The 27,575-nt window shown below is 40.5% G+C and overlaps 3 protein-coding genes across 7 annotated transcripts; 1 reads left to right on the plus strand and 2 right to left on the minus strand.

Moving 5' to 3' along the window:
* Positions 1–465: 465 nt before the first annotated feature.
* On the plus strand, positions 466–11,775 carry tox4a (TOX high mobility group box family member 4 a). Of its 5 annotated transcripts, none has more exons than XM_088312036.1 (10): positions 466–942; positions 1,043–1,108; positions 3,652–3,951; positions 6,084–6,329; positions 7,249–7,560; positions 9,013–9,093; positions 9,174–9,263; positions 9,345–9,902; positions 10,565–10,707; positions 10,801–11,775. In XM_088312036.1, exons 1-10 carry the CDS (start codon positions 838–840, stop codon positions 10,856–10,858), a joined length of 1,959 nt encoding a protein of 652 aa, XP_088168162.1. In that variant the 5' UTR covers positions 466–837; the 3' UTR covers positions 10,859–11,775. The 5 variants fall into 5 exon arrangements, with proteins under 5 accessions (XP_088168162.1, XP_088168163.1, XP_088168164.1 ...); XM_088312037.1 differs by having other exon boundaries at positions 3,652–3,730; positions 3,881–3,951; positions 9,174–9,902; XM_088312038.1 differs by having other exon boundaries at positions 3,655–3,730; positions 3,881–3,951; positions 9,174–9,902.
* A 1,620-nt stretch (positions 11,776–13,395) lies between these two features.
* Positions 13,396–18,373, minus strand: LOC148325673 (uncharacterized). Its single transcript, XM_088312059.1, has 4 exons — positions 17,953–18,373; positions 17,663–17,742; positions 17,459–17,549; positions 13,396–15,308 (listed from the first exon to the last, which is right to left on the minus strand). The coding sequence occupies exons 1-4, from the start codon at positions 18,200–18,202 to the stop codon at positions 14,407–14,409; spliced, it is 1,323 nt and encodes a 440-aa protein (XP_088168185.1). The 5' UTR covers positions 18,203–18,373; the 3' UTR covers positions 13,396–14,406.
* Positions 18,374–19,668: 1,295 nt separating this feature from the next.
* Positions 19,669–25,232, minus strand: casq1a (calsequestrin 1a). The gene is made up of 11 exons (XM_088312060.1): positions 24,920–25,232; positions 22,814–22,907; positions 22,569–22,669; positions 22,304–22,415; positions 21,986–22,059; positions 21,254–21,384; positions 21,129–21,174; positions 20,964–21,018; positions 20,754–20,854; positions 20,449–20,523; positions 19,669–20,347 (listed from the first exon to the last, which is right to left on the minus strand). The coding sequence occupies exons 1-11, from the start codon at positions 25,154–25,156 to the stop codon at positions 20,057–20,059; spliced, it is 1,317 nt and encodes a 438-aa protein (XP_088168186.1). The 5' UTR covers positions 25,157–25,232; the 3' UTR covers positions 19,669–20,056.
* Between the last annotated feature and the right edge of the window lie 2,343 nt (positions 25,233–27,575).

The raw sequence follows: 27,575 nt of genomic DNA on the forward strand, positions 1-27,575 counted from the left end.
TGCAAATTTAAAACGACATGCCATAATGAAATGCTTTTTTCTTGGATAATAGTACAATAACAATTTGGGCTTCCTGTTTCACATGAACCATAAGCGCGTTTTAACTTTTTTGCCAGAGCTGGGCACTTGACCCTTTTTTCGCCGCTCAGTCCTCCGCCCACCGCGATCTTCTTACGCTTCGACCCACCGGCCCTTTTCATTAAAATTGTCGGCCCCTGACCCCGATCTGCATTTGATTCTTGACAAAGGGCGTAATATCACGTAGTCTTGACGTGAAATAAACGTCAAGTTACATTCCTGTGCTTTAGTTTTTTAGGGAACGAAATGGGCACATTGTTTTATATTTGACTCTCGGCGGGTTCCATGTGCGATATATAAATATACTTTTGCTTATAAACACTGAATTAGATTTAGTTCACAATTTCGTTACTGTCGCAGGTGCTCTATAAATACCACGTTGTGTTAACGAGTATTTTGGTGTTCCTCTGTTTTCCGACGGTCCTTGAACTATCCAGTGTACGTTGTAACGTTGCACACTCGAGATGAATGGCTTTTCCGTTTGATCGGAGCTTTTCCTCACACGAGACGCTATTTTTGACTTCTGCACAAACTCTCTGACATCGAATATGATCGTTTTGTCTGTGTAATGTCACCCTAAGGCCGCAAAGGTCCCCAGGCCTTAGTTTAATATCTTAACGTTATGTTAGTTGGTTAGCTAGCCACTTAGCTAGCTAGCCAGTTAGCTAGTGACATTTTCGTTATTGTTGTGATGTCCATGAATGAATTGGATCTAGTATATATTTTTGACGTAAATACTAATAATATTTTTGCTTCAAAATGGACCTTAATTTTTATTCTGGACTTCCTGATGGTTGTGCCCAAAATGTTGATTCTGAGTTTTTGGACAGTCAAGGATATGGTGGATACCCCGAGGCAAATAAGGTAACCCAACCACATGTGTTTGCAAATACAAGTCTGGGGGAAAACCAACTTGAATAAATGTGAGTCAAATTTGTCATTTAATGCCAACCATGCGTTTCAGTTTTCAGAGGGAAGCGATAGTTATCTAACCATAGGTGGCGGTCCTCATCACTTTTTGTCCGCTGAGGTAAGCGATTCCTTATGTTTCACACATTTCACATTTGGACGATATAAAGTAACACAGTGCTATGGGAAGTCGTTTGAGCGTCATTTGGTTTAATTTTATCAAATGCTTCCCACCTGAGCAAGTCATAATGTCCCGTAAATATTCTCTTTTTTAGTAACTTAGTACGTCACAACAGAACAATTCAATTGTATATTTTTTTAACCCTTTACCAACGACTAAACGCTACTGATAAACGTAGCCTTACGAAAGCATTTAAATGTTCCAATGTTGCATTTTATAAGGGCACTAAGTCCCTGAATGTTTGTTGAATATGCCGAAAGCATCATTTTATGTATACTACGGACAAGCAAATGGAATAATATTGAAGACTGCACCTAATCGAATAATAAAATTGATTTGAGCATAGAAAGATTTTACGTTACAGATATAATTCCATGGTCTCATTGATGTGACAATAATTTTACAAATTCTTTACTGAACTTCTCTGTTGTGCTCATCTTTTTTGATGGCATACTTATGCCTGTTCCTGTGGAGAGAACTTCCATCTGATGCAATGAGACACTTCTCATTGGCATGCTTTAGTTGGCCTGGGAGCATTAAGATTCAACTCTGTAGAAAAGTCTTGTGAGTCTTTTTCAATTGCCATGCTGTGATGTTTGCTAGTAGGCTTGCACACGCAGTACCAAATACACCACCTATAATCAAGATTTAAAAAAAAATATCACTGTGCCAAAATGTAGCCACACACCCTCCCATTTTGAAATACGATTTTAACAAGAATATGATCTAAAAGAAATGCAAGGTTGAATGATACCTCATACATGTTGATAAGTTTTTGGGAATATGGATCTGAAGTTGGGTTTTGATTTGTTTATTTCCATTTATGAGCCTTGATTTCTGTGAAACTAATCATCCAAGAGACAACATATTATGGAGAATGCTTCACAAGATAGAGGCAGAGTTGATAGAAGTATTTTATCTTCAACACTGGGAGCTCAAACTTCAAATTAGCTGTTTACCATATTAGGTTATACTTGAGCTACACTCCTGACGATCCATGTCTGCAGGTGATTAGTAAAAGATATACGCTGTACACATTTTGAAGAGTACTGGTGAGACAGTTTTCCAGATGTTGACGTTTAAAAATGTATTTTCAGAGTATGATGCTGTTTTGAAACAATTCTGATACTGCTTATGATCAATTACAGCATCAATAAGAGTGATGAGTAGCGAGACTGATGCCCAATCGCCAGGCTACAATGGGTTAAGCTGTCTGTTATATCCGATCAGACAAGCGTGAGCCCTTGAGTAGACACTGCTTATAATCAATTACAGTATCAAATAATATAATAGTCACAACTCATGATCAATTGCTATGACTTATTATTAACTTCAGGATCGCGGATCGTCGGCGACTTACATGGACAGCAAACACTTCACTGCGTTAAACAAGCGGCACATTTTATTTAACCCACAGTATAAAGTGTACAAGCAAGCAAGCAACAATTGTATTTCAACTCATAGATTACATGCAATACATAAATCTCATTACCGTGTGCTGGAAGGACGGAGAGCCCCGGCGTCCTCAGTAATGCGAGCAAAAAATACGATGCTGGGCGTCCGCGCGTAGAACCCTCAGCCGACTCCACTTACGTTTTGCCTCCGTCACATTCTTATAGCCAATATCGCACCGCATCCCCTCCCGTTCGAGTGCGCTTTGATGGTTTGCATGGCCCTTCGCACAACCTTGGCCTTTGCAAATCCTTACTCCCTTTTCGATACTGCCTTTTTTCGGTATCGGCTGTACCTTTTCGCATGAGTCAGACATTCTTGGTGCCTTCAACCATCCTATTTAATTACTTAGGCCCTGTGCAAATTCCCTCCAATTATTCCCATTCTCGTAACACATAGACACAGACATCTACTAACGCGTGTATATAGGTATAAAATGGTTATTATGCAGCATTTATGTGGTAAAACAACATTAATAAACCATATTTCACTTCAGATGCCAAGACCGAATAAACCGCCCCTCATTCAATGACATTTTATGAGAAAACTATTGACAGTAGGGCCCTAGTATTTAGTTTTTTAAATATTTTTTCCCCTCTCTTTTCTTTCCCTATTAACAAGTGTATCTTTATACTCGATTTTGTTCAGGAAATTCTGTGATCGTCAGGTGGGAAGATTTTTTTAAATTTGGGAGAATGACATAGAATGACCCTTCGTTATCCCTAATATGCATATTAAAGTCCATGTAGTAGTATGCTCTTTGGCCTCACTAATAGGACTTATACATGATGGGCAAAACTACTAGCGGGCATTTTTATTCTACTAGTACGTGAAACATGCCAATGAGTTGGGCCTAGTAGTGTGTGCCATGGGCCACAAGCCCCCACAGTGGGACTCATTGTCTAAAAAACATTACTAGTGAGACAGACCTGTATCTTAAACTTGATATCAAGGACATTAATTATCAAACGGCTTTCCATAATGTGCACAATTTCTGACCACCCAACAACTATTTTGTTCCCACATCACAGCAGACTTTCCACACGCCGAGCCTCGGAGATGAAGTTTTTGAGATTCCCCCCATCTCACTCGACCCAGACACGTCCCTAGGTATTGCTGGAGCAGTGTCCCACTTCGAGCTGTCAGACGGGTCAGATGTCACCGTGGGACCCTCGGATTCTCGTAACCTGGTTAGCAACCTGGTGGTGGAAGCTAATGATCCGTCTTTTGCATCTCCCTTTGTGAACACCGGCTCTCAAGGCCTGGAGCATCTCAACATGGCGGGCATGGCTCAGGCGAATGGAGGAGCCCTTCTCAGTTCCTCATCATTGGTATGCACGTCATCCTATAAAATTGCTTGAGTTCCTGTTTCACCACATGGCTATTTACATGAGCTGCAAATGTCTATTAGGCAACGGCGGACATTGTGTTTGGTACTTGGCCTTTCGATGGGAATTTAGCCAACTGAGTCCACCTCTTTAATTGCCTACTGTCAAATGTTTTGCTTGTATGAATTTGAAAGATGGCCCACAATACTAGTTCAGAAAGTCCCGGGAAGATTAGGTTAATTTGGCATCACATGGAGGCTGAAATCTGACAAAATAATTTCAACATCCACATGTACCACTTAAACCAGTGCAGCCAAGATAGAGACTACAAAATGAAGAATTCTGCCTGTTAGATATTAACTAGGGTACATACATTTCATGGAACCAAAATAGTAATCCCATCTGATTATGGGCAGGCGGTGGTGTACGCCGTGATCTGATGGTCGCCATCCAATCGAAGGGCTTATACTGACAACCATTCACACTCACATTCACAGTCTTTGTTGAACTTTAAGAAATGTGTTTTTGGAATATGTGGGGAAGCTAAAGTAGTGCATAGGTTTTCTCTCTGCACTCTGGCTTCCACCATCATTCCAAACACATGCATGTCAGAATCAGAATAATCTTTATTGGCCAAGTATGTTGTAAACACACAAGGAATTTGTTAGGTTAATTATGGACTTGAAATAATTTGTTGGTGTAATTGTTTTTCTATACTAGTCGTGTCCAAAGACTGCCTGAGGGACCATTTGTGACTTGCTGCACGTTTTTCATTTGACTAGCTCCTATACTAATAAAGTTGTATTTTATTGTATATTCAGACAGTAAAATTAAACACGGCTTGCGTCAAAACTAGAATGTTAAAAGATCAGTCATTTTTTTAAATAATAATAATAATTGTTTTTACAAGATACCACTCATTTTAAATTATATGCTGTGGTCTTTTAAAATCCCCCAAAAATCAATGTAAATTGGTCACTATTTTTGTATTTTTAATTGTCTAAATTAGAATGTGCCCAGATCAATTTTGAATTGAAAACATCTTTATGTTGACCGTTGCACGACGTCACGCAATTTTGTGATGGAAGGGAAAAAAATTGTAAAAACATTTTTGTCACAAATAACCTGTTGTATTATTTTAGCATGTTTCATAAACACCAGTGGGTAGATTCTCTCATTCGCAATTAAGTCAAATTCTTATGGGCTATTCTTCCATCTCCGCTTCTGACACACCCACCACGCGTAACATGCAAATGTGTGTGCAACGCCAAAGACGTGATTCTTTGAAGTCTGACGGTAGCCCTAAATTCTGGATCGTGGAATTCTTCTGAGGCGTGGATTTGTCAGGTTTAAATGCCCTGACGCCTTTTGGGAGAGCTTACTGAAATAACTTACTAAAGGTAACGGCCGAAATAAAAAGGTGGCTGAAAGGCCAGGAGGAACCAGGGAATGTCGTTCGTTTTTACCGGCCGCGGCAGGGAGAGAGGCCAGAGCAGACAGGCGACTTGCTCAGTTCAGCTCCACGCACCCTCTGGTCTCTTGTCCCGCCGCTTCCTCTTTTATTAGAGCTTGACTCCAGGAAACGGGTAGTTAACTGACAATGAAAGACTGTTTAGACTAAACTAATCATCAGAAGACAGGAGATTAACTGACAATGAATGTCCGATTAGACTAAAACAAAAATGTGAGTGTGCAATCATTAATGATACAAGTAGTTAGGGCTGGGCGATATGACCTAAAATCAATATCGGGATAAATTGGGCAATTTTACCTCGATAACAATAAATGCGCGATAAATTCCCCCTGAGGACCAAAATCAAAATAAATGCAGGAAATGCATATTAACTGCTTTTTTTTATTGACCAACTGGTACACATTACTGGTGGTGATTTATATAATATATATAAGGTAGACGGTTACATGTCGTTGTGACGTAGGCAGCCAATGAGCCTATATGGGCCAGGTCACCCAACTGAACTCATTTAATTAATCTAATCTTTTTGCTAATGTGTTTGACGATTCTTCAAAATTGTTTTCACCTTTAATCATCAAATAGCTATTACACATTTGCCTTGCTGTTATGATTTCATAAACATAAACTTTCCTACTTTGTTTTCCATATCATCTGTCCTCAGGAGCTGGGTAACAGCAGCGGCTCCCATTTTGGCAGCTCGTCCCCAATGACCATTGATGTTCAACTTGCCGACATTGCTCATGGTCTTTTAGGAAGCGGTCAGCTATCGACCATTAACCAAACGGAGCTGGCGCTGGGTCTAGGAGGGGAATGCATAGGACCTCCAGCAGGGACCTCCGAACCGCCGCTGTCTGCGACACCTTCTCCAGCTGGCTCCTTACAAGATGAGGACATGGATGACTTCAAGGTGAAAGGCCTTTATACACACAAATTACCAACATTTCAAAGCTTTATTTAAATTTTCGATGATTATGGAGGCACGTCCTCATTTTCAATGACGTCGAGAGCGCAGAGGAGTGACACAGATCAACCACAGAGCAAAAATGGTTGCATTCTAAAGCAAAGTAGATTAGCTCTTGATCATATCACTGAAATAGTTCACGGTAACAAGTGTTTAGAGTTTGAGTAAGTTATGGAATACAGTGGTGCCTTGAGATACAAGTTTACTTTGTGCCATGACCATGCCTGTAACTCAAAACATGCATATCTTAAATTGTCTCTCCCTAATGAAATGAGTGGAAATGCCATAATGCCATTCTAGGCTCTCCCTAAAAAAGTTGCACTCCGTACGGTTGTACTTAAAAAAAACAGACAGATAAACACCAGGAGACAGCATAATACAGTCATGCAGAAAACAAAGATGGAAGAAACTACTTGTACTGCAACTGTAAGTGATTCAGGAAGACTCTGTAATATTAACTGTGAGTATTATTTATCTACATATGTTGCAGTTCGTTGGGTCTAAACCCGCAAATACCTCTGTTAGCCGTATGTTATGCCAGTGACATTTTGCATCGTTTGTTAGCAATAAATTAAGTGGAATTTCCTCTGATCTTTAAATGCGCAGCCTGATATGGCACCATAATCCAAAATGGAATAAGCAGCAGAGAGTCATTTTGTTTTGCTCCACTATAGATTTCCTTTTTTTACTACCATATATGTCTAATAACTTTAGTTGGTTACTTAAAGCATATGTCTGTGTTTTAAATATTAGTTCTTGGGCTATCCAAATACTTGTATTCTGTGATTCTTTTAACACCACATTAATGTTACAAACTTTCTCACTGGCCCCGCAACTAACTTGCACTCTAATGTGTCTGTCACAGAGGAGTGTGCTGGTAGACTCCCCCATGTCTATGTCTTCATCCTCAGTCCTCTCCCATCCAGCTGTCCAGTCCTCCATCTCCCTGACAACAGCCAAAAGGGCCGGCTCGACACCAACCACATCAGCTACAGTCGCCAAAATAGGCCGGCCGAAGAAAGACCCCAATGAGCCACAAAAGCCAGTTTCTGCATATGCTCTGTTTTTTCGAGACACCCAGGCCGCCATCAAGGGCCAGAATCCAAATGCTTCTTTTGGAGAGGTGTCAAAGATTGTGGCTTCCATGTGGGATAGCCTGGCTGAAGAGCAGAAACAGGTGTGCATGTGCTTTTATATTTTGTCTTTTGTTGAAGCTAAAAAGAACAAGGTATAGTTAAATAAAATTGCTCATTTTACTTAGCTCCAGTTACCTTTCAAATGCTACTTTACTGATTATTTGATTGCATACTGTGCTGCGATTAATTTTTTTTCCCCCTTTTTTGAACTTGGGTTTTTGAAGCTAGATAACACTTTATCGACAGCACAGAGTGCGTATTAAACCTTATTTTGGTTTTTAGTTGACACTATCTCAAAAATAGTGACTACATTTCCTGCTTGAAAAGGCATCTCTCTCTCTGTCTCTCTACTTAATTTTTTTTATGTGGTATGATATAGACAGGTGAGTTGTCAATGTGCTAAAAACGTGACTCGCACAAATGTTACTCCAGACACGACCGTGACGTTGAAAACGCTCACAATGCCTCAATTCAAGCTGTAAATACTGGAGTTCACCTTTCTTCTTTGGTCCATAATATTCGGCCGTTTTTTGAGTGCCTTTAGTAAATAATAGGATAATAGGAATCAGGTGTCCTCCTGTATATTATTGATCGTTAACGTAATGCACAAAACTTGCAAAGGTCACCACTGTGGCTGAAGTATGTGCTTAAGTCTCTGCTGCAACCTTGAGGCAATTTATGGTAATTGCCTTTGGTAGTGAAAGTTTATTCCAAGATGAAATTTGGGCATCATCAAACCAAATAAAAACAACATAGTAATATTATGTGATTTGATGAGTAACTAAATTTTCCCGTGAATCTTAACTTGGATGATGAGTGAGGTAGACATAACATTGAACTCGTAAATATATTAGTAATCATCTGTACTGTCAGGTTCAATCACCTAAGCATTCACTGAACATAGGCAAAATGAATGAAAGGAAGACAAGAGTTGATCTTTTACTCGCGAGGAGAACAAACGGAAGTGTGCTCAGTTACATCTCCAACGTCGTTCTGGAGCACACTCCGCCGAGCCCTCGATTTTATTAGGGAAGTCCCTAACAATACAATGTATTTGCACTAAAGAATGAAGGGGGGAGCACCAGCAGGAACATGTAAACATTTCAGACACAAGAGGAAAGACAGACATCAATGGCAGTCATTTACTGATTGAAAAGGCAGATACGCCTTTTAGTGCTCTGGCACTAAAGTCTCAGTCCTTTTGTTTCAGAGGTGTGTCTCGGCACACCTCCTTTGATGTTGCAGACGTTGATCCAGTCTTCAGGCATCCGCTTCTCTTGAAGTCTTCTCATCCATATGGTCAAACATAGGTCACGCTGTGGAACAATTCTTTTGCAATACTAATAGAGTAAAATATGGGATAAAATATATCTTCAACCTAACATGTACTTTACTGTGGTGATCCATAATAACAAAAGAACACAAAAACAAACTAATTGCACTACTGGAAGTCAATTGAATAAATGTCCTTAACTCAGTCATTGTTCTTTTAGGTGTATAAAAAAAAGACAGATGCTGCCAAAAAGGAATATTTAAAAGCTCTCGCAGTTTACCGAGCCAGTCAACTGTCACAGGTGAGATTGTGTTGATTGTGTTACAGCAATCGAAAATTTCCCTGATTTTGTTCATTTTTCCATCTCCTTTCACACCTCAGCCCGCCTGTGTCAAGGTTGAGACACCGTCGCCACCTCCACCTCCACCTCCACCTCAAGCTCCTGCTGCTGCCCCCCCTGTTAGCCACCAGGTAGTCCGTCCTGCAAACAACATAGAAGAGAACACCATCACCAACATTTGTGCCTCGAACATCATTCTTGATATCCCGGAGAGGGCAACTCGTTCCCGTACAGGTGCAACCAAAACGGCCGCGCCTCCTGCAGCTGCCCCAGCGGCCGCTGCTGCGGTACCACAAGCCCAGACCATCACCAAGATCCTCATCCCCAAACACATGCTTCAGGCTGGGGGCCAGTTTGTCACCCTGCTGCCCGGTGGCATTCACACTTTGCAACCCACCCTCGTGGTGTCCGGCGCCCCCCGCCAGCCGCCACCCCTGCAGCAGATGCAGAACGCCCCACCACCGCCACCACTCCAACAGATGGCGCCAGCGCCGCCACGCTTACTCCAGGCAAAGCCTCGGGAGGGAGGAAGCGCCGCGGGACTCCCTGTGACCATCACAGCTGCCCCTCCGCCTCCGCTTCAGATAAAAATAGTTCCCGCCTCTTTGCAGAGAAAAGACACGCAGCCCATCATCATCCCCACCACGGCTACAGTGGCATCAGCAGTTACTGCCTCCACACTTGTGGCAGGAGTGCAGGTGGTGAATTCTGCTGGGTCAGCAAGTCAGCATGATGAGGAGGTCGTCTCAGAGGTTCTGCCTTCAGAAGAGGTACATTTTCCTTTTGGTGTTGAAGATCCGTCAGTACTTAGTCCGTCAGTCGATGTTTTGCAAAGTCAAACCCCTCAGTTGTTACACAATTGAACTTATTCGAGCATTAAAAAGTATTGAGACATTTAAAAGTTGGAGATGTGCATTCAAGTTTATGGTCAAATTGGGCTCACCTATAAAAGTTATGCTGTGCACTCCAAAATTATTGGCACCCTGGTTAAGCTTTCAAATTAAGTTGTTATTGCAAAAGCGTACTTTTGCAAAAATTGTAGAAATGGTTCTCCAGACACAGAATCAAGTTCCTCCCATGCCCAACCCGATTGAAAACCTGTGGCGTGAGCTCAAGAAAAGAGTGTAATGGAGAGAACACGTCGCTGGATAATTTTGAGAGATTGTGCGAAGAGGAATGGGCGAAGATCCCTATATCTGTGTTCTCCCATCTTGTGAAACATAGTAGGAGAAGATTAAGCGCTGTTTTCAGTAATTGTTGGTTTCTTGTTTGACAATTTACAAATAATATGTAATCTGTTTTAGTTACACAACATCCTCAGAGTTTGAGAAGTGCCTTTGTGACTGATGCCGTTTCATAGCTGACAATTGTTGCACCCAAGACAGCCATTATACCGATTACAATAATATTGCTTTTCGATGCCATATTTCAGGATGAGATGGAGGTAAATGAGCCATGTGATGATGCCGCTGTGCCGTGCGTGTGCGTAAGGTCCGGCTGTACAAACCCAGCAGTAGAAAGCGAAGATTGGGACAAAGAATATTGCAGTAATGAGTGTGTGGCCACTCATTGCAGGTGAGTTTGTGATTCACTGACAAATAGGAACAAAACTAGTGCACTAAAGTTGTGAGCATGTTATATGGATGTTTGTTTTTTTTCTCCCAACAGTGATATTTTCAAAGCGTGGTGCTCCATCAGGAACCAAACCATGGGAACAGTGAAATAAATGACAGGACTTCAGATTGCCGACTATCATTGGACTGCAACTTGGACTGCAACTTGTTACTTTAAAGGATTATTAAAGACGGCGGCATTTTTTTCAGTGTTCTTTAAACCCGTCAATAGGAATACAGCCTGTAGTGAGGCACCAACATTTCGTTGAAGCATCCAGTATTGTTCATCATAGGTTTTTGTATTACTTTAAATGATGCCCTACAAAGCAATTGGAAGATAAACATTTTAGTCTCAGTAGTTGGGATTTATTAAAGAGGGACTCGTTGTCTACTGGTTCGCCTGCATGTCATTTTGTTCCCGCTCAGTGACTGTGAATGATTGTCTGGCTCTATTATATGCCTTGCGATTGACTGGCAGTCAGACTCAAGGCATAGTCCATCTTTTGCCCAAAGTTAGCTACGATAGGGATTAAGCGGAAAAGAAAATGGATTGCTGGTCAATTGAAGAGATGATCCTCAGATTTGTTATTTTTAGGTACTGTAGTCGTTGTGTTGTACATAGGGAGAAACAGTCTAATTCTGTTGTGTTCTGTAGTTGGCTGAAAATGCCTTACTTTGAATAAGGAAGGTCCACTGTGCTCTTACGACAGTCAGACATTTGATGCCGATTATTGCCAACTATACATTTTTATAATGTAGAAGCACATCTTGCTCATCTTAAATGCATAGAGTAATTGAGGACATTTCATTGTGACAGCTGTTTGACGGATGTGACTACTACCAGCCAGAGAGTCATACTTTGGACTTTATATTGCAAAATGGGAGCAGGATGTAACCGAATGTCAAAATGTGTTGCCGGCCATGTTGAAAAGATGATTAGAAAAGGAGTTTTTAAAGCAGACGTGTTATTTTCTTGCTGCGTTGCGTTTGTTGTAAAAGAAACCTGAAAATAAAGAATCTTGGAATTGTTTTTTATCCGTGTTGTTGTATTGTCGAAAACAACTTTATTATGTCAAAGATCTTGAAATTGCAGGTTAGATTGTTCAAGGTCGTCCTCTTCTACTGTCCCCAGGCAGCGAGTCGTTTGTGCCGATGTACAGACAGAAACAAATACGCTCTGTATTTATGCATTAAGGGTGAGTGAAGCAGGAAGGTCGAACATTGATCTGACAAGTTTGGTGGTTTATAAAATGGTTATGCAGCAGACTTAATGATGGATTGACATTTTTTTTAGATTGATTTATTGAACATATAAGCAACATACAAGACATGAAAACTAAATCGAAGTAAAGATCAATACAATGCATAACCCCCACCCTTCCTGAAATATGTATGTTGTGGTTTTTTAAACAAATGTCCCCTGGTGCAATGTTGTTTTAGTTAACTAAGAAAATAAACTAAAGGTGAGAATTTTTTTGGGGTTGTCGCTCCGTCTCTCTCCCCGCTGGCATTCCCCTCTAATCTTGTCGGTGTGCACGTATGTGTGTGCTCCGATCTCAAATTATGTCTTTCACAACGTGTTGTTGAAATAGCAACCTTGCGACCCCTCCAGTGCCCAATTTGGTATGTTTGCATCTTCTACGGCCTTTGTGGAAAATGTGCTTCATCGTATTTGTGTCCATGAAGTGCTGTCTGGTTTGTAATGTGTAGACTGAATATGTTTGCTGTGAATGCAAGTGTAGGTCATGAAAATACTGTTGGTGCAAGTTTGAGGTCTTACGACTGAAAATTTCAACAGAGTTCACACATTTAAACTAAGTAATATAAATCTAATATATGGGAATAATATAATAAATCAGTAAACACCATGACTACAATCCCAGTCATTCCTATATTCATGGTACTTCTAGTTTCATTTGATAAATGCTTCTTGTTTAATCAATGTTTAACATATTTAGTAAATATGAACCTGCTAAAATTATAATTGACATTCTGTCCCGTAAATGTTTAAAATAATGCCAATAATCATAACACAATGCTTCAGTGTGAATGTTTGTTGGATGTAACCAACAGGAATTACTGGCAGCGAATTCCATTGTGGGGAGGAACATATCTCTGACTAAGATAATCACATTGTGGTATGAAGCGCACGGTCGACCACGAAGTATAAATGTCAAAGATAGCTCATGTTCATGCCATAAACAAAGAATTGGAACAATGATTTGGGGAGTAAGAGACCCATCCTTCGAAGCGTCTTCTCTGATGAACTCAATCGCCAATCTGTGGGGTATGTGGTTAAACGCTTGATCATCAATAAACACAGAATCCTGTCACGCAACGCAACAAAAATAAAAGTTTAGGGCCACTGGATAAAATACGTGCAAAGCATGTACCATCATCCAAAAAGTCTTAAAAACTGGCCTAATATTGATTTATAGTAAATTTGAAACTACGATATAGTTTTAAGTGTGTGAAATGGCAAAATAAAAATCACTATTTGTGGACACAAACATAAAAATCTACACGATACATACATGGGCAACATTTTAAATGCATAGGTGGAACACACTCGATGAGGATACTTTTGAATTGTGCAAAGGATTGTTTCTGTCCGGTCAGATCAGGGATTTACAATATATAAAAAAGAAAATGCGAAAACACAGAATTTTTTTATTATTAAATCTGAATTCATATGCCAATTTTGTAAATCTTTCAAAACATACTCATATACAAATGATGAAAAACATACAAATCAGTAGTTCTTGAACCTTAAATTCTCCTGCTACATTCTGTAATTGCGACTATGAAACAAAGTAGCAAGTACAGTAGTAGTGATTCAAGCAACAATAAAGCAAATGGCATTTCAAGTATCATGAAGACGCACAACTTTAAAACATCGAAAAGACAAAAACACTTGTATCAAAACACTGTAAAACAAAGGGTCCTTAAACTGCAAAAATAGACTAAAAACAGAAAACAAAAAGAACCCCTGGCCGACTTTTAATTTCCAATTCCAGAGCTGAATATGCGGCAAACACAAAAATTCTCTTTGCGATTGTCTCTGCAACGTTTATGTTGTCCAAAATATTAGAAACAGAATTCTTCACTACAGTGTTTGTATTGGATCAATAAATGAACAAGTATTTGGTAAGCTGTCAAGTGTAAAGCTCCACATTTCTTTTCCTTACCAGTAAATGCAAATTAGGAATTTCCCAACACTTTGGATAAATCATCCACAACCCCACCATCTTCTTCTAGCATTAGTAGTAGCACCTGAGAACTTGGTCCAGTCACAAAACTTAACACAAGTATATTAACTAGAATATGAGCTCAATAAGCAGTGACAGAACATCCAAAAAAAATAACCTGCAAATGTTTTAATGGAACCTTCATAAGGTTTGCTTCCTGTGGCAGGCAATGGTGCCAGCATTGCGGAATAGCCCCTTTCACACAGTCATATCATAGTCTCGGCCTTTTATTATTCCCTTTCATATAGTTGTCGTAAGGAATGCAGAATTTCTATTTCAAAGACGTAAACTTTCCACAAGAATTTATGGAAATTAAAGTGGAGAAAAAAAAATGACAGAATTTAAGATTGTTGTCGTCGTCTTAAAGGGAAAAAGTCACAGTGTAGTGTGAAAGGTGGGGCACGAGTTCTCAGCTATAAGCCAGCGATGGTCCGGAATGACGGCGCAAATAATCCACATGGGTTGAGTTTGTGGCTTTCCAGATTCCCCAGGATCCTGAACATCTTTCCACACAAGCTGCACTGGTACGGCTTCTCACCAGTGTGAAATCTCAGGTGTGTTTTTAGATTTTCTCGCAGGCGGAAACTTTTATCACAGTGCGTGCATTTGTGCGGCCTCTCCCCCGTGTGGAATCTCATGTGGCGGCGGAGGCTCTTCCTGAGCGCAAATGTCTTGGAGCACTTGGGGCATGAGTATGGCTTTTCACCCGTGTGGAAGCGCTCGTGGCGCCGGAGAATCTTGCGCCGCTTGAACGCTTTGCTGCAAGTGCCGCAGGTGTAGCCGTCGCGCGAGTGACCGATGGCTTTCTGGAGTCGCCAAACGCCTTTTTCACACGCAGTGAAGCAGCAGAGGCGGTGGCCTGTGTGCATGCCTTGGTGGCGGCGCAAATCTTTAGGCATGGGTGGCTTTTTACTGTGGCCACCGCTCTTCTGAATCTTCACCCGCAACTCTTCTGCAGTCAGGACGTTGACTAGTTGTACCGCACACGCACTTTTCAGCTTCTGGTCTGGCGAGGTGAGTTTCAGCTTCATCTGGAGGAGGTTTGCCGTCTCCTTTGGCGCAGGCACATGTTCCCAAAGGCCAATGGGTGCCGGAGTTGCGACTCTATCGCAAAGGGGCGCGCTAAAGGCCCTGCACTTGGCCGTGCTGGTGCAAGCTTGCTGAAGCTCCGCCGCAACGGGCGTCTCAGATGTATCAGGCTGAGGTGAAGGAGACTCGGGCTTTGTTGTTAGCGGGCAAATAAACCAGTCATCGCTCAGGTGGGGTTGCACCACAGGAGGCTTCTTCTTAGTCGGTGGGCTTTGATCTGCAAAAACTAAAGTGAATGGTTTCAATAAGACATCTTCACATTCTTCAGCCATTTTTGTAACATTGAACACAAATGTATATACGCAATATTGTGAGAATACGGATTACTAGCCTCAGAGAGGATCGACAAATAGAAGTATCTTAAAATGTTCTGGGAGCCAGTTTAGGCCAGAATTGGGGTTATGTGCTTCCTCTTCTGAACTCAGGCAGCAGCATTTTGGACCAACTACAGACGCTTGAGGGAGGACTGGACAACTCCAAAATAAAGTGCATGACCATCATCTACTGTATAAAATGTAACGATGGTATGGATTATTGTTTTTAAGTGCAATTGTGAAAGAAAGCGCTTTTCAATAGACAGCTGCTTAATATAAAAGAAAAGATGGATCTAAAAACAGAACTGATGTGCCAGTTTAAAACCCATGTTCGAGACTGTTGACTTCAGATAAGACACCAGGGAGCCCAGGTCAACAGTGTGGAACGCAGAAAAAGGGTACCTCTTGCAAAATATTTTTCTGCAAATAGATTGCAACAAGATGCTGTCATGATGTAAATAATGCCAAATTTAAAAAATGCTAAATAAAATGAAAGAAAATGTCAATGCAAGCCAAATAAACAAGTGTGCATCATCGGGGAAAATGTGCCGTCTCGAGTACTCCGGTGCGCAGTCGCCACTTGTCATCTATGTACTGCACAGTCAGGCTCAATCAGGGATCCATGTTGCGACCCGACCACAAGTCGGATGTAGATGCAAAATGCTTGACATGTCTAAGCTCCCGGCCCGATATAGTCCATATCGGGAAATACGGCTTTCATGAAGCGTTTAAATCCTGTGCGCTCCACTGTAACTAGAGGAGCTAAATCTTTAGCTATGTGCTAGGCTATTGCGTCCACCTCTGAGACGTTCTCTCGTATGGTGTCGCCTCCGTTAATGGGCTGTTGTCACTTGTCGAACCTTGCTTCTCACTTTGAACTTTCAGCACAGCATGGTTGTGTTGTGGGTGGTGAAAACGCTTCTGGATATGAATCGCCAGCTACGACAGCGACGTCTGTTTTCTTTCTCGATTAGACGGGTGGAGTCACGTGACTAGAGGCGCTCTAGCGGTCTTAAAGGGGCATGAACATTGCCGCAGACAGAAAAGGCTTTTCTTTTTTTTTTTTTAAACACCGAATTTACCGACATGGGCAAAATTATTTCGGTCATTGTACTAAATTTCGGTAACGGTAAATTTTCGGTTTATCGCCCAGCCCTATTCCAGAGGCTACTGTTGTTCCTTGATCTATCTTGACGCATTAGCGACTATATTCCTTTTATGCTTTGCTTCTTTATTATGTCATATTGGCCTGACGTCTTACATTATTTAAGCACGTGTTGCTCATTGACACATGGTCAGTACGTCAACTTTCCTCCATGTCTTCTGAATTCAGCCCTGCTCTCTGTAGTAACTTGGTATTTTCGTAGATAAAAACTTTTACTTTTCAACTTCCGTGTCATGTTCGCTCCTGTGTCCAAATCCTGCTTCTCACATGACAACTGTAGCATGTCGTTTTCCATCTGCGTTCAGCTTTGCGGCATTATTAGCTGTACAAGTTCTCTCATTGAACCATGTCTCCGGACTGACTTTTAGCCACATAAATTGTAATGGAACCACAAAATCCAATATATTACAACAAGGTGAGTGGTACCAAGAACTGAGTCCCTCTTGTGTTTGAAGAGGGAACAAAACTGATCAAAGGCATCAGAACTGACTAGTGACGGCCGCATTCACTCGTAGGAAAAACACTATTATTATTATTACATCAAAGATCACAGGCACATGATCAGAAATCACATTGTCCAACACTTTTAAATTTGAGACCGATAACCAAAAGCAAGGACAATTTCTAAGGTATATACTTGTTTGTGAGTGGGGCGAGACACGCTGCACTAAATTAAAGGGTCAGTGTAGACAATAAATAATAAATACATAAAAAACGCCTTTCGGCTGGCCAAAGCAAGACAGGGTTTTATTTTTTTTCTTTACAGTTTGCAGAAATGTTAATTTGAATTTGATTGCTAGGAATGCACCCAAAGATACCCGAGGTATCTGCAAGAGCAAAAATATAAGTAGCCTACTTGTACCCTAAAATGAGTGGTATTGGTGCATCTCCCCTTACCACAAAAAGCAGCGTCGTCTGTCTGTGGCCCACAGTCATTTTCAAGGATGCTTAACTCTTCCTCATTCGCAGCCTCTGCCACCGCCTGCGTCTATAAACAAAACACGACAATCGTGAGATTGTCTGCAGTCCAAAGTAAAACAAAAACCCAACTGTGCTTGGATCCTCTTTAGAAACAGCTCACTCCAAAGCCCATTACTTCACCTTGACTGGTGGTTTATCTCCCACAAAAAGAACACTGGGACAATCCTGCTCCTTTCCACAGTCTCGGGAACAATTGCCACCTGCAAAGAGCAACAAGGGTCACATTCCTTTGCATTGACTCTGCATGAGTGCACCGATAAGTGCAGAACATACAAACTATCAATGTAATTTTAACAGTGCATACTGTTTTCAGCGGGCATTGGGGACACTTGCTCAAAAGCGTCAGTAACTGCAGGGTAACCAACCGTCAAGCAAAAGTGGAAGTAGCAGCATTTTAGTAAAAAACATACACGACAGCTCGAGCGGTGAGTGAATGTCCTCATCTACTTGCACCCCGATGCTGCGCGTTCTCTCTGCAGACGACAAACAATCCGGAGACTCGCTGCCCTCGCCGTCGTCAGCGCGGCCCAAGTCCACCGTAGACGCCAAAGCTCCGTATCTGCTCTCGAATAGTTTGGTCAACTCCACTGTGGCCACTTTGACGAGTTCACCCAGGACAGACTCCACCTGTGCGTGAATGTTTATCGTGTCCAACGACATGTTGTCCGTTTTTTTCACGCTCCTGTGCGCGTAGGAGTGTTACAACAATTATTCACGAAAATGCAAACGTTGCCTACCAACAAAATACTAACAACCACAAGGCTTGCACCAGCAGAGCGTTATGGGAACGAAGACGAACACTAATTCAAGGGGGCGGGAAACAAAGTATCACAGGAAATGACGTCGAAAATTTAAATCTCACATAAGTTGTTTGCCTGTTTGCTGTCTTCTCGCGATATTTTCCAGTTTACGTGTACTGTCTGAAACTACCATCACTGTTGCCACATGTTCACTCGCGTCTTTTTCAAATTTTCGATGCATGTTGTATTTTATTGTAAGGAAGTATATTTCTGCCACGCCCCCCCAAAATAACATAAAATAAGTATAATAAAATACAAATAAAATAAAGAGTATTACAGAGTATATAAGAGTATATAATCATTATTCCGTAAAAAAATTAAACCTATCATGTAAAAAAACAAATAAGGTTAAAATATGAAACGTGTGGCGGCAATACACTTCCGCAATAAATGCAAATAAAACTACAAAATAAAAATAGATTAAAGTTGCTTCACGGCCATCTTAACGATGTTTACGTCAGCAAAAGGTTCCCCGCTGAATATCTCCCTTAATTTGTGAAAGTGGAGGGAAAAAAAAACACACAAAGCCAGATCTGGCGAGTAAGGAGGTTGCTCCAGTCTGGCAATGTTCTTCAAAGTCAGGACCACTCACTGCTCAGGGCAGAGTGGGCAGGCGTGTTGTCATGCCGAAGCAACCATATCCTGCCACTAAACTCACTTATTTTTGCGCACTGAACGAAGTGAATGCTGCAGGATTTTTGTCAGGATGCTGGCTGCTTTGGCCCACACTAAAAGGGAGACACCAGACCCGGAACGTTTCAGACGCACTTCGTTTATGTGCCCTGTGATTGGTTAGCAGTCAATCATGTGTATCGTGCCTCACCCCAAGTTAATCTACTTTATTTATTTATCTATTTATTTTATAAATATGGCCGAAGTGTCTTGGCCGCAAGGCTAGCCAGATCGTCACCAGAGGGCGGGGCACTGACCAGCAAAAAAGGGTCAAGTGCCCAGCCCTGGTTATTTGTCTGAAACCAAGTTGCACAAAATCCGCTTAGAGCAGGGATCTTCAGTATCGTAATCCAGCTTCTGCAGCCCTTGCCGATTATCTGATCATTTAAATCAGGTGTGTTGCAGCAGGGCGCTATGGAAAACAGGCAGGACACCGGCCCTTGAGGACCTCTGCCTTAGAGGGCGTGTGTGTCAATCAGTTGTTAAACAAAGTGTACAAACACACAGTCATTGGTGTTTCTGTCCAAATCTGTCATTTATTTAAGACTTCACAGTAAGTATTTTCTCTTGTTACAAAAATAAAATATGGCTGTTGTTTTACTTCATTGTCGTAGAAAACATCCATCGATGTACAGTGTTACAATGATTTGGCAGAGTATGCGGATGATACATAAACGCCCATCTTTTAAAAGTTGCTAGCACCTTTGGATTTGATTTGACGTTTTTGCACCAAGGAAAACAAGAAAAAGAGTGAACCTATATTAAATATGATCCAGTACAATTCTGCAACCCTCCAGTACTTTGTAGAACACCAACCTTAATCATATACAAGTACTAGCAGTACTATTCAAAAGTTTTATTTTTTTCATCAAAGTTACATTCATGAAAGAATTGTGCATGGCAAAAGATTGGGGAGTAGTAGTGGAATTTAGTTGAGATGACGAAGATATGAGATGAAAAGAAATGATTAAGATGTACTTGCTCTTCATGTTAGCACTTTAAACTGCACTGGTCAGATTTAGATCCATTATGTCCTAATTTATTAATAATCATCGTCGTCATCATCATCGTCGTCGTCGTCGTCATCGTCGTCGTCGTCATCATCATCATCATCGTCATCATCATCATCGTCGTCGTCGTCATCATCATCATCATCATCATCGTCATCATCGTCATCATCATCGTCATCATCATCATCATCATCATCGTCATCATCATCATCATCATTATCAGGATCAATTTCTCCCGACAGAACGTCCTCAATCCAGTCCTCCAATTCATCCACAGATGGCACGTCATCGCCATCGTCCATGTCCATCCACACGCTGTCAGCCTGGTGTGGAGCAACATGTCAATAGTGATCACACCCCCGCCTTTCATAGCTTCCAAACATCAGCAGAAACAATACACACACTTTGTCAAGGAGCAACTTACATCATCTGCTTCCACAACACCGATCTGTGGGGTGGACAGGTCGATTCCAAAAATCTTCTCCCAGTGAGGCACAAGCTGCAAAGAAGGAACGGAATGTTCCATTCACTTTGGAGACCACTTTTATTATTTGCGATGACAGCAAGGGCTGGCACCTATCCCAGCTGACTTGGAGTAAAAGGAAGACTAAGCTGGTCGCAAGTCAGTGGCAGGGTGATAGTGAAGAGCACATTGAGTGGCAATTGACCCTCCACCATTGAATTTGTCTGTCATTGTTCAGTTTAATGTTGCAGGAGAACTAATCGTACCAACGGGAAGTCATCAGGATCGATCCAGACAATACTGAGGTGAGGATGTTCTGTGTTGTCCTCTGCAACTTCTTTCAGGATCTCCAAGAACTCAAAGCCATCTGAAGAGCAAAAAAACACAAAAATTACGAGAACGTAGCATTGTCCTACTTGTCTTTCAAGATGTGTTCAATTTCGTTTAAATTAAAATATAGTTTGATTTTCTTTTACCTGGATCAGACTCCTCTGCAAAAGCAACGATGTGTTCGCCGTCAATATGGTCATCCTTTGGAAAGAATACAAACAGATTACATACAAAAAGTCCATTTATGTTCACTGACTCAAATACGAACATTTACAAAAATCTTTGTTGTTGTAAGACAGGAAAGTTCTTACCCAGATTTCGTACATGTTGTGCGGCTGCAGCTTCCTTAAAGTAGGCCTTTAAAAAAAATCCATTGTATTATTTATTTATTTATTTTAATCTGGATGAATCAACTTCCCGTAGAAACTGGACTCACCTGTCATTATCTTCAATGAATTTCACCAGCTCTTCCTCAGTATAAGGTTTTCCTGGGATAACGACTGGATCATCCATAAAGGGTTCATAGAAGTCCACCTCATTAATCTTGAGGTCCAAAGCCTTGGCAACCTGTTGCCAATAGTTCAAATAATTAGATACAGGCACGAAATTATTTACCATAGTACAAAAAAGAGAGGAAATCTGACCACTACAAGGATCAGGTACTAAAATGAATTGATGACCAAAGTCATTTAAGTCAAGTATCCTAAATTTTATTTTCATAATTTTTATTTTGAAAACACTCATTCACACCAAACGTCCCTGTCTCAATCAAGGCTCTTTCAGTAGGTCTGTCCAGCCATCCATTTTCTTTATCGTTTATTCTAATACAGGGACGGGCAAATAAAATGTGGGGAAATTAACATGTTTCCTCAATTACAATGGACCTCTGCATACTCATAGAGTCACCTGCATGCTGATTATTTCTTTTAACATATTTATTTCTATTTTATGGGTGGGGGAGCAAACTTCCTCTTTTTGCAGGTTTATTTGCATTTTTTTTTTATTTAAATTATCTTTTTTTTTTTAAATATTTCTTTGTGCTTACATTTCTTATAATATGATATGATATAATATAATATAATATATTATAATCTAATATAATATAATATAATATAAAATAATATAATATATGTAATTACTTTTTAAAAAATGTTTGGCAATGACCCACCTTGGCATTGAATGTCGCATAAAACTTGATGTGAGGATGGAATTCCTCCGCAGCATCAGCAAAAGCTTCAAAATCTGAAATTTGACAGGCAGTCTTTGTGAATTGGCAAATGTGTACAAATCAAATATGCATTTCTTGTTTTCAACATCATTTTTCATCCTCATTGCAGAGCGTCATTTAAATCAAACTAGCGGAGCCAAGTTGAGCGTGATCTTGTCTTTGCTTTATCATTAGTTGAGCAAATGCACTAAATTACAGAGAGGGAGAAAAGCAACAGCACAGCATGTTTTTTCATGCCATCACAGTACAGATTCTTACGTTCTGACTTGTGACTCTTAAAGTAGCCCACCAATTTGATGTCCTCTTCGATGTTCTCAAAGCCCTTCAGTTCCCTACTGTTGTCAATAATTTCCACAGGATCTTCAAGAAGCTGTGAAAGAAACGTGAAGTCATGCAGGAGAGAGAAAAGAGGCAAAAACGCAGCGTAAGAGACTGTCTTAAACAAAAGAAGGAGTACACAACGAGACTTTTTCCCCTCCTAGAAATCGGTAGCTATTAACTGAGAGATTATATCCTCACGAACATCAAAGATGAACTCCACAAGAGTGTCAGCTGCAAGCTCGCCATCATACTCGATGACCTCGTCGTCTGTGAAGATGAAGACGCTGTCTGACTCTTCAAGGCCTGGGAGGTCAGAAGCAAAACAGAAGGTTAAGGTGTGGCCTCACCTGACCAACATTCTTTATTTTTTTTGTCACGAAATCATGAAGGTAGTTTTCACATCACAATGATGTATTTATTTTGCATAATAACCATGATAACATTTACCCAGTTTCTTCGCTAAAGCCTTATCTATCTTTGCATCGATGAGACCAACACCAATGTCCTCATCATCAAACTCGTCGAGGACCTGGGCTGCAAGCTGTAAAACAAACAGACTGAAATAGTAATTCTCATTTGACAATTTATGTGCTTAACAGGGCCACATAACTATAACTGGAAAATATTTTTTACATCGTCTTGTTCTTCTTTTGGAGAGTTTTCTCCATTAGTTGTTTCATGACCATAAAAGCCTTCTTTATCCGTGCGCTGCTTATGCACTTTCTAAATCTGTATGAAACTTGAACCTCGTGACTGACAGTTACTTTCACCAATGGGATAGTCACATTCACGGTTGGCTGCACTGAGGAAGTGGGCCGAGGAGGCAGTTCCAATTTGTTTGGCGCACCCGCCATCCAATATGAAAACACAAAGACAAATGAGAAGCTCCTTTTGCTGTCACAAAGTAAATTAAATTAAGTAAAATAAAATGAAATGAAAAATACGTTGAGTTTTTTGCCAGCTTAGCAGAACATATACTTGCCATATATAAATGTATATATGTATGTATAAACCTGATATTGAATGGTAATGTTTCTAAGGTTCCAAGCCATGGGATTGCATTGCTTGAATGTGAAAACAGGGGACCACCACCTCAACAAAATTATAAAAAGTTGATTTTATCCCATATTAATAACATTGCTTCTATTGGATGATGCAGTTATCACTGAGATTAGATTCGCTGAAATCCAAAGAGGAAGTAAATAACTGTGTTGGCAGGACAATATATATTATATAATATGATAATATATTCCCTATTCTCAAGCATGCAAACCTCTTATTAGCATGCCACCATGTAGAATAAAAGCTTTGTAACGCAGGGAACAAAACTGTTCCTTTTTCACAAACGATACAATAAGTGCTAAAATGTACTGAAATTTCCATCCCAAGGTGCACAAAGTTAGTGAGCGAGGACCTTCGTGAGACTAATGACATTTTAAACCCCACAGCGCATCTGATCTCTAAAATTTCGACCCTTTGCCATTACCTGTTACTAATAATAAAACCTTATTAGTTAAATGTGAATATAAATACACAAATATTTAGAAACACAAACCTTCGTAGTCCGCAACCAACCACAAAAGCAGCTGGGGATAAATATATCTTAAGAGCCACACCACCTTCAAGGACTATTTTGGTGAGTTGGCAGTGATGCTCAATGCACCGAGATACGCTGACAAGTACAGTATTGCAAGTGTCAATCACAGCACAGAGCTGAGCCGGCACAACTGGAGCCAGAAGCTCCAGCGCTGGCTTGCAGCCTTAAGACCTGACGGCCACCATACAGAGACAGGAGGAAGTGATATGCTAAAGGAGTGCGGCCTCTGCATTTTGGCTATACTATATTACTTTCCTATTTCTTATTACATTATCTATTTTACTCAGGATCCATTTTTATAGGGGGAAAAAAAAAACTCGATGTGCGTAAGTTCTAAAAGCACACAGCTCTCACATACATGCAGTATTTATCTACGTTATATCACGACTGTTCCCACAATGTTGTTTTAGGATCAAAAGTACTGTGACATTTAAATGATATTCAAAGTCAACAGACGTCCAAAAATAAAATACAAATCCTCTTTGGTACTATTTGATAGGTGCTTGCTGTATGCAGAGACTTTAAGCAGAGTGATGATATCATGCTTATCTATTAGGAATGTGACGAAACATTTGAGTCGGCTGTTGACAGACCGCCCACGGAATGGCAAAAAGAGTGACGGAGCTGCATCAGTGCACGCACATTTGAAACTGGACATGCACAAGTCCTCGCAGCTCAGATCTCTGCTTCAGGTGGACGACATGGTTAGCGCGCCACTGGCTTGTGACACATGTTCAAGCCGTCACCAATAATTTCTCAGAAGATATTTCCCACCTTGTAATATCACGTCATCCGAATCCCTGCCTTCAATTTCACCTCCCTTAAGTGCTTTATATTTATTTCAATAATATTTGCATGAACATTATTGAATAAGATTGTACAATACATGTCCTCTGCTTTATTTTACATGCTATCCTATTCTCATCATGCTCCAAATCATTCCCAACTTAACTTACCTCAAGGGACAACTCCTCGATCTCAAACTGTTTCTGGGCGACGCGGCTGGATCCGGGATGGTCATGGTAGTACACCACCATGACATCATACTTCTTCATCACAGACTTATAGTTCTTGAGGTGGAGATCGTGGACTCTGTCCTTGCCGTCATACTCGGGAAAATCCAAGCTGTCTTTACCCAGTGAGAGGCCCACAAAGGACAGCAAAACTGCCACAAACACCCAGGTCCACTTCATGGCTCCTCTGTGGAGTGGATTAAATGTATCGGCAGTTTCAAAATGTACACGGTCTAAGTATGAGGAACCCTTTCCAATCCGCGTCACCCAGGAGAGAGCAAGACCAACTCCTACATCCACCTTAATAAAAACCCCACATGGGCCGCTGGTATTGGGGCACAGGGTGTAACGGGGGCTGAGCTAAGTTGGTGTTAGTGTCTGTCTATGTGGGGTAAGAAGAGGTGGGGGCCTGCATGGTTGCTGGGGAGACGGCTTTGTGTGTAGGCATATGTTTCATACATGTCAAATTTGGTTGAGAGGACAAATGAAGGCTCGGGCGATAGTGGAGGCAAATCATGCAAATGGTGCATGCGTGCAAATTGGTGCTGAAAATGAAACAAATTCAGAGATACAGCACAGTTTTGCCATATTAAGTGAAGTTGTAGGATTGGATCCCAGCTAAAAATACTGGATGAGGTACAGGGAAGTAAGTATCAGGAGGCAGTGCTGGTGTCTTATTTGCTGCAGTTGGCACCTGCATGAGTCTAAAATGTTGTACTAGGTCACCTAGGGACTTGTATGAGTGGAGGGAAGAGGAGAGGTTGGCGCACCTGCTAATAACCCATTAGTATAACATAGTACAATCCCAAAAAGAGATTTTCACTGGGGACAGAGGACTTATTTTTTTTCCTCTGTGTGCCCTTTGAAGCATATGCTTAAGATGGTCACCTGTGATATTACTTTACAAATTGAAATGGAAGAAGTCAACTATAAATAAATGCCGGCAAACGACCCACCGCTCTTATCTGTGGCAAGATATGTAAGCATACAGTATTACCGGTTTGAGTTTGAAAGCAACAGTTGGAAGATGTACTCTATGCGTGTGCGCGTGTAACCTTAAACCAGTAATGTGTGTTGTCACTAATAACGGAGAATCAAATTAATTCACTGTAACTGTGAACATTTTGCAGTGACACCAGAAGGAGGCACGTGGACTATCATACTATTACATGCTCCAGATAGCACAGTGTAGCTACTTTACAGTTTATAATTTACACAGCAGCTGCTGTTGCACATCTACAAGCTGAACATTATGATGCGATGACACTTCATATGCAGATCAGCGATGTGTCATCAGCTGTTTTAATAGGATAGCTAATGGATTGGTGACCGTTTCATTCGTCGACCGTGACATTACTAATGACAAATCTGAGCTTTTGAAAGAAGAGCAGCGAAAGTAAATTTCAACAAGCCTTTGATTAATGAACGTGTCACAACATTAAGTGCATGTGCAATCTGTACAGGCTGTATTTTGTTTGTTAAATTAGCCATATTAATTTGGAACAATACTTACTTAATAAAAGCAAATATCTGATGGGAAATGTGAACTCTAAGACTGCGATGCTTTTTTCATTTTAGTAGATTGCATTCATGACATACTTAGAAAGCTGATATGGTCAGCAACCTATCAAATATATGGTCATAAACATGGACACAATCAATGAGTAATGTGAATATTGAGGATCTAAATTGTTGAAAGGAATCAAGTTGAATGCAAGAGACCGCCCATCAGAAGGTCTAAGGAGATGTGAACAGTTTAAGCCAGTGTTTCATAATCTTTACTTCGCCATGGCATACATTTTAAGTTGGAAAACTCTCACAGCACTCCACCAATCAAAAATATCACAAAAAGTGGATACATGTCAATCATACACTCTCTGCCATCTAACTGAAGATCATTCATTTGTTCTGGATGCTTCTATCAATTGCTGGCATAAATACTTTTTTGGGGACCAATTGAGTGAAATCTTTCCATCTATCTATCTATCTATCTATCTATCTATCTATCTATCTATCTATCTATCTATCTATCTATCTATCTTTCTATCTATCTATCTATCTATTTATTTTATGAAAAAATGAACCACTTCACTGTAAGTGACGAAATACATTTTTTTTGTATTCTAAGAACGTTAATCCTCATCACTATTGAATGTAATCCAATATCTAGCAAGCCAATAACAACAATAACAATACTAATGGTGAGAAAGTACTGTATAGACACATGGACCAACGTGTGTCCTTATTTCAGCAAAACTAAAACTAAAACTAAAATTGCTATTTAAATTAAATTGAAATTTAATAGAAAATAATTTATTCAGTAATATTTTTAGACAGTTATTTTACAGATGCTCTTTTATCTGTAACAGGACTAAGCCAAAAACAGCTAAATATATTTAACAATTAAGATATCTCATAAAACGTTGACCAGTAATGGTTGAGGTAAACAAATCAATTTATATGATGGTTTACCACCACTTTTGCTAGAAAACCTGGCAAAAAATATCGAATGCATTTTTGTGACATTTTTGTTTTTTTCTAATATAAAATAATTTGCTTTGATCAGATTTCAGCAGTGATAGGCCACAGTACGTTACAG

The sequence above is a fragment of the Idiotropiscis lumnitzeri genome, chromosome 12 (assembly GCF_059441095.1).
Source record: "Idiotropiscis lumnitzeri isolate Australia: NSW breed Sydney's pygmy pipehorse chromosome 12, RoL_Ilum_1.0, whole genome shotgun sequence".
Lineage (NCBI taxonomy): Eukaryota > Metazoa > Chordata > Actinopteri > Syngnathiformes > Syngnathidae > Idiotropiscis > Idiotropiscis lumnitzeri.